The sequence below is a fragment of the Engraulis encrasicolus genome, chromosome 15 (genome assembly GCF_034702125.1).
Source record: "Engraulis encrasicolus isolate BLACKSEA-1 chromosome 15, IST_EnEncr_1.0, whole genome shotgun sequence".
NCBI lineage: Eukaryota > Metazoa > Chordata > Actinopteri > Clupeiformes > Engraulidae > Engraulis > Engraulis encrasicolus.
Window position 1 is genome coordinate 13805674 of NC_085871.1, and position 7500 is coordinate 13813173.

The 7500-nt window shown below is 49.3% G+C and overlaps 1 protein-coding gene across 1 annotated transcript in view; it reads left to right on the forward strand.

The window, feature by feature from the left end:
• grm8a (glutamate receptor, metabotropic 8a) overlaps positions 1–7500 on the forward strand; it is a 395792-nt gene that overhangs the window by 350868 nt on the left and 37424 nt on the right. The window contains exon 8 of the mRNA XM_063217108.1: positions 2475–3425. Within this exon, the coding sequence (XP_063073178.1) occupies positions 2475–3425 (951 nt within the window). The remainder of the gene's footprint in view (positions 1–2474; positions 3426–7500) is intronic.

The following is a 7500-nucleotide window of genomic DNA, read 5'->3' on the forward strand; positions in this document are numbered from 1 at the left end:
CCTTTATAGCGTTCTGACATAGTAATAGTAGCATTTGAAGAAAATAAATAATTAAAAAAGGTTTTATTAAATACACCAGCAGCAGTATGTGTGTGTGTGTGTGTGTGTTTGTATGTGTTTTGTGTGTGTGTGTGTGTGTGTGTGTGTGTGTGTGTGTGTGTGTGTGTTTTGTGTGTGTGTGTGTGTGTGTGTGTGTGTGTGTGTGTGTGTGTGTGTGTGTGTGTGTGTGTGTGTGTGTGTGTGTGTTTAGTGCAGGTAGAAAGTGCGGTGTGCGTCTGTGTGTGTGTACCTGTGTATGTGTGTGTGTGTGTGTGTGTGTATGTGTGTGAGTATGAGTTGTGTGTCAGTGTGTGTATGTTTGGGTTTAGTGCAGAAAGTGCAGTGTGCTTGTGTGTATGTGTGTGTGTGTGTGTGTGTGTGTGTGTGTGTGTGTGTGTGTGTGTGTGTGTGTGTGTGTGTGTGTGTGTGTGTGTGTGTGTGTGTGTGTGTGTGTGTGTGTGTGTGTGTGTGTGTGTGTGTGCATGTGTATGTTTTGAGTTAGTGCAGGTTGAAAGTTCAGTCACAGATGTAGTAGTGCAGGTGGAATGTTCAGTCGCAGATATGGTGGTTGGGGATGAGGGGGGGGGGGGAGCGTTGTCAGTGGCCTGGCTGTCTACAGGCTGACAGTGAAGGGAGAGTGGGTTGAGTGTTCAGTAATCTTGATTGCTTGATGCATCGTGCTGCTTGCAAGCCTGGTGGTACGGGAACGGGAGGCGCCTGTACCTCTTTCCAGAGGGCAGGAGAGGCTGAACAGTTTGTGTGCTGGGTGGCTTGTGTCTTTGATGATCATCAGTGCTTTCCAGGTGAGGCGTGCGGTGTAAATGTCCTGCAGGGAGGGGAGTGGTACTCCAATGATCTGTCTTCCTGTTTTTCTCCGTGCAGCTTCCTCCCCACACTGTGATGCAGCTGGACACGACGCTCTCTATGGTTCCTCTGTAGAATGTTGTCATGATGGAGGGTGTAGCACTTGCCTTCTTTAGTTTGCGCAAGAAGTAGAGACGCTGATGGGCCTTCTTCGCCAGTGATGTAGTGTTGGTGCTCCAAGAGAGGTCGTCGCTGATGTGCACTCCAAGGAACTTGGTGCTGCTCACTCTCTCCACAGCATCACCGTCGATGGTCAGTGGTGGCAGTTGTTTTTGGACCCTCTGAAAGTTGAAAACAATCTCCTTGGTCTTGTTGACATTCAGCAGGAGGTTGTTGTCTTTGCCACCATCTGGCCAGCAGGTCTACTTCTTCTCTGTAGTGGGTCTCATCGCCCTTAGTGATGAGGCCCACCAGTGTTGTATCATCCGCAAACTTCACTAGATGGTTAGTGCTGTGGGTCGTTGTGCAGTCATGTGTCAGCAGCGTGAACAGCAGGGGGCTGAGAACACAACCTTGCGGAGCCCCCGTGCTCAGGGTCAGGGTGCTTGAGGTGTTATTCCCTACCCGTACTGCTTGTGGTCTCTGCATCAGGAGGTCCAGCAGCCAGTTGCAGAGGGAGGTGCTGAAACCTAGTTTGTCCAGTTTTCTGATGAGTTGTTGTGGTATTATGGTATTGAATGCTGAACTGAAGTCAATGAACAGCATTCTATGGAGGATGTTAAAACTAGCCTGTAGGAATGACTGGTTTGATCATTTGGTGTCAAATGCCAACAATAATACGATGAGGCTATCAACGTGCTAAAGCGGGAAAACTGGTAGACTGGACAAGCGAGATGGTAAACTATGGTAACCACAAACCATACTCGAGTCAGAGACATTGGAAATATTTCTCTACAAGTCCTGATACATGTTTTTCACACTTGACAACACTCTTTTGATAAAACTTAAATAATGCCATAAGTCCGATTGCCATTTATTAATATAATACTAGCTGAAGTTTGCAAAGTGGCTAGTTCTTGCGGCAGGTACTCGTTTTAGCTCATGCGAGATGATCAATGTAGTTCTCAAAATTGGGCTGAGGGATTGCAGCATTGCTGTGCTTCATTATCTTTATGCTTTGTATAATAAACACACCCCTATTGTTATGCAGTTCTATGTAATAAAGGGGAACGAATGCAGGGACATGCAGGGTTCAGAACCTAGGTTCAGAATACACACAATATCCAGTATAATTAATTTGTTTTAGCTATTCAATAAATCAAATAATTATGTAACGCAAAACTTTTCAGTCAGGTAGCAATGGTACATTATATTAAAAATGTCTTGTAGTGCACAAGTAGTGCCAATGTCCATAACTCCTCAATGCTAATTTCCCATGGAATGCTAATAGTTTATCGTGCATATTCTTCTCCTCCTTCTTCTTATGTGTCCACCTACTCCTGTCCTTCTCTCTTTCTTCCTCTCCTCTCTCTCTCTCTCTCTCTCTCTCTCTCTCTCTCTCTCTCTCTCTCTCTCTCTCTCTCTCTCTCTTGCTTTGTCTCCTCTTCTTCTCTGTTGTCTCCACACCCCAGGTGGATGGCATGCGTTGGCACGGCATGCCCCTCCGTGTCGTCGACCCCTCCCTGCCCCTCTCCATCTGCAGCTCCCCCTGCAGGACGGGCGAGCGCAAGAAGATCGTGAAAGGCGTCCCTTGTTGCTGGCACTGTGAGCGCTGCGAGGGCTACCACTACCAGGCCAGCGAGCTCACCTGCGAGCTGTGCCCGTACGAAGAGCGGCCCGACACCAACCGCACGGGCTGCCAGCCCATCCCCATCATCAAGCTGGAGTGGCACTCTCCCTGGGCCGTGGTGCCCGTCTTCGTGTCGGTCCTGGGAATCCTGGCGACGACGTTTGTGATTGTCACGTTCGTGCGCTACAACGACACGCCCATCGTGCGGGCGTCGGGCCGTGAGATGAGCTACGTGCTTCTAACGGGCATCTTCCTGTGCTACGCCATCACCTTCCTGATGATCGCCGCGCCCGACGTGGCCGTCTGCTCGTTCCGGCGGCTGTTTCTCGGCATGGGCATGTGCTTCAGCTACGCCGCGCTGCTCACCAAGACCAACCGCATCCACCGCATCTTCGAGCAAGGCAAGAAGTCGGTGACGGCGCCGCGCTTCATCAGCCCGGCGTCGCAGCTGGTCATCACCTTCAGCCTGATCTCCGTGCAGCTGCTGGGTGTGCTGGTTTGGTTTGCGCGCGACCCGCCGCACATCGTGTTTGACTTTGACGAGCAGCGCACGCAGGACCCAGTCAACGCGCGCGGCGTCCTGAAGTGCGACATCTCGGACCTGTCGCTCATCTGCTCACTAGGTTACAGCATCCTCCTCATGGTCACGTGCACGGTGTACGCCATTAAGACACGGGGCGTGCCAGAGACCTTCAACGAGGCCAAGCCCATTGGATTTACTATGTACACTACCTGCATCATTTGGCTGGCTTTTATTCCCATCTTCTTCGGAACGGCACAGTCAGCAGAAAGGGTGAGTAGCCCACACATTAGCTTTGCTCTGTTTCCTCTCTATACACCGATGAGCATAAAGGGTAAGGCCCACCCCGTCTCTTCCCCCTCTCTGTCTCTCTCACTCAGAAATGGTAAAGCCCCCTTGATCTCTCTCTCTCTCTCTCTCTCTCTCTCTCTCGCTTTCTCTCACCCCTTACAAAAAAAATACCACAACACGGTTTGGTGAATTGGTGTTTGATCGTAAAAATTTATGGTTGATAGAGAATAGCGTATGATTGTTTTTGGATCAGTAGGCTTTATGGGTTGGTTTGATGCCCAGACAAGAGGACAGCAAAAACATTTGTATCTAAGACGCTGCCAAGCTGTTCCCTGCTGACTGAAAATGATTTGTCATTATGCCACTCTGCCAGTATGGCAACCAGAACAGTTCTGTTATTTCAAGGATTATGGCACTTTGAGGGATTATTTCAAAACAGTTTAGCAACAACTCGATTCCCGACCAGCGACCACCCCAGTTTAATGGGGGTAGTAATTATTCCAGTGCTCTCCCCCACCCTCCAACATGACCGATACCACTGCTGTTTGGGGCTGCGTCCTTGTACAGGTGATCCATAAATGCAAATAAAGGAGTGTGCTCAAGTTCAGTCTCCTAAGGGGTCGTTACCCCCTCCTTGTTCTTCTCTGTCTGTGGCGTTTGGTGACGGCTTGCATAACGTCTGCTGCCACCATCTACAGCGCTAAGGGAACTCCATTTATTCTCCACCTAAAGTCTCCAAAGGACTCCTAACCAAAGTCCTCCTAAAGGGATGAATGCTTATTTTTGTTGTGTTCACCTGTAAGATGTGGAGTGCTATGTCACAATGGCCTTGCAGGCGGGCTTTCGCTTTCTCTCAGAATGCTAGTGTACTGGGCTAGCATTAGCAACCATAGCTAGGAAAATTCCAGATCGATAACAATACTGTCTTGGGAGATCCAGTACACACACACTGTATTTACCCTTCACCATCATAACGCCTTCAGCATTTTAGAGGGGCACTGACATATAAAAATGATTACCTTTTACTGTTCCTCTCCTCTGGGAACAGACAACCCTACCTCCACATGCTGCGTATGCCCGATGTCCTCTGCAATCCCACACAGAGCTACTGCATACTCAAAACTAAAGCACTGAACACTGAACAAAGAAAACTCTACGCTGCACACGTCGTCGGCAAACACTCGAAACATTTCAGCTGGCCATTACCTTGAAGAGTTTGAGTCAAGATTGTTAGCTGCTATGTGAGACCACAATAGAAAGAGCGAGCGAGAGAACACTACATAGTCTGTCGTGATTTCCCAAGTGAGGAAGGTTGAGAGATGACTGTGAGAGACGAGACGAGAGTGGCGAAAGCCAATGAAAAAGTCCTTGAAAGACCATTAAACTTGTTAAGCTTTAGCCATGTGGGAGGGGATGTCGAGAAGAACAGTGTGAATGGCAGTGCGGACGGCGGAACACAGAGGAGCTGCTCTCAGGCCCCTGTATAGTCTCGCCCTGAAGCCTACGCTTGTGCCACCGAATGAGTGCGTACGCGTGTGTGTGCATGTGTGTGTGTGTGTGTGTGTGTGTGTGTGTGTGTGTGTGTGTGTGTGTGTGTGTGTGTGTGTGTGTGTGTGTGTGTGTGTGTGTGTGTGTGTGTGTGTGTGTGTGCGCGAGCGCTTGTGTGTGTGTGCGCGTACGGCGTCTCTGTGTTTGTGTGTTTCTATGTGTGTATGTGTGTGTGTGTGTGTGAAAGTGTGTCCACAAAGAGCCCGTCAGATAACACAGCAACGTAATGAGCTCTCTTTCACTTGACTTCTCACCCCTCTTCCTCTCCTCCCCTCCTCAGCTTTCCCCTTTCCTCTTTTCCTCCTTTCCTTGCTTCCACCTTCTTCACCCCCTCCTCTCCTCTCCTTCTCCCCGTTCCCTCTCTCCTGTCCTCTCTTCTCCTCTCATCTATTTGCCTGTTCTATTCTCAACTCTTCTTTTCTGCTTGTTTCCTCTTCTCTTCTCTTCTCTTCTCTTCTCTTCTCTTCTCTTCTCTTCTCTTCTCTTCTCTTCTCTTCTCTTCTCTTCTCTTCTCTTCTCTTCTCTTCTCGTCTCTTCTCTTCTCTTCTCTTCTCTTCTCTTCTCTATCATGTACCCTTCCTCTCAAGCCTCCACCATTCCACTCCATACTCCCCCCCCCCTTTCACACCCACCCGTCTCCCCCACAAGACGAGACCTCATTAGGCCAGACGACTGGCCCCAGCATCATTAACCATCTTCAGGAGCACATTGCGCAGACAGCACTAGAGAGAAGAGGTGGGTGGGAGGGGAAGTGGAGAGAGAGCGAGAGAGAGAGAGAGAGAGAGAGAGAGAGAGAGAGAGAGAGAGAGAAAAGGAGAGAGAGAGAGAGAGAGAGAGAGAGAGATGGGGCAGGGCCTGTCAGGGAGAGAGAGAGAGAGAAAGAGAGAGAGAGAGAAATGGCCACAGCAAAGCAGAGAGAGCTTTTATGGATGGAGAAAGAGAGTCAGGGAGAGAGTGAGAGACTGTGTGGGTGGGTGCGAGACGAGACAGAGAGAGATGGCTAGTGAAAGAGACACTTTATGGAGGGAGAGAGAGAGAGAGAGAGAGAGAGAGAGAGAGAGAGAGTTGGACTGTGAGAGATTCAGAGGGGGAGGGGGGGTGGGGATAGAGGCGAGGTGACACAAGCAAAAAAGGCCAGCGCAGGAGAGAGACACTTAAGGATCGAGAGAGAGAGAAAGAATATGAGAGAGATGAAGAGAGAGACAGACAGAGACAGAGAGATGGGGTCAGAGAGAGAATGGGGGAGAAGAGAGAGAGGAAGGGGCGTGAGACAGAGAGAGTGATGGCCAGCGCAGGCCAGGCCAGGGCAGCAGAGAGACACTTTATAGATATACCAATTACCAGCTGAGCAAACAGCACCCTGTGTTTCCCGTCACCGCGAGGAATGATTGGGAGTGTGTGGGAACAGCGTGGCGTTGTTCTCAGTCATTACTGCCCGTAATGAGAAAATCACTGCATGAATTATTTCATGAAAGCATAGCTGTGTCACTACGAGCGTGAGGAGGAGGAGGAGGAGGAGGATAGGTGGCGTGCGTGTGTGTGTGTGTGTGCGTGTGTGTGTGTGTGTGTGTGTGTGTGTGTGTGTGTGTGTGTGTGTGTGTGTGTGTGTGTGTGTGTGTGTGTGTGTGTGTGTGTGTGTGTGTGTGTTTATGTGTGTGTGTGGGGGGGGGTGCGTGCGCACGTGTGTGTGTGTGCGCACGTGTGTGTGTGTGTGTGGGGGGGGTGTGTATGTTGGTTGACAGAGAGCGTAAGAGAAAGAGAGAGGTAGAGCGAAAGAGAAAGAGAGAGATAGAGAGAGAAAGAGAGAGAGATAGAGAGAGAGAGAAAGAGAGAGAGAGAGTGCCTATGTGCACAAAATGTTCCTGTCAGATTGTTGATTCAATTCTACATCTACTAAAGCAGTGAGAGGAGAGATGCTGAGAGATGTGCATTGATGAGATAACTCCTCTAAATAGGGAAGACCATTAGGAAGAAGACGACAACACACGGAGGATTCAAAAAAGTGATTTCAAATGAGCGCTGTTTAGATTGGCTGACTTTGTGTGTGTGTGTGTGTGTGTGTGTGTGTGTGTGTGTGTGTGTGTGTGTGTGTGTGTGTGTGTGTGTGTGTGTGTGTGTGTGTGTGTGTGTGTGTGTGTGTGTGTGTGTGTGTGTGTGGGTGGGTGGGTGTATGTGTGGGTGTGGGTGTGGGTGTGTGCACACCACCATACGGTATATCTTTTTCTGTTTGTGTTCAGTAGAAAGAAATGAGCCTAATTTGTTTATGTGCACACAGCCGTATGTCTTTCCCATAAAACCCTCCACTTCTCCAGAAACATGATGTCAGATCATTGCAAATGCAACAACGACCACAATCAAGGATATCAACACACTGGGGGGGGGGAAAGAAAAGATAATGTTTTGTTTCATTTGATTTCATTTCGTCAAGGTGTCATTTCAGTGCCTCCTCTCAGATCAATCTCCAGTCTCTCCTGGCAGATCCCTAGGGATTCTTCCGCTTTAATCCCAG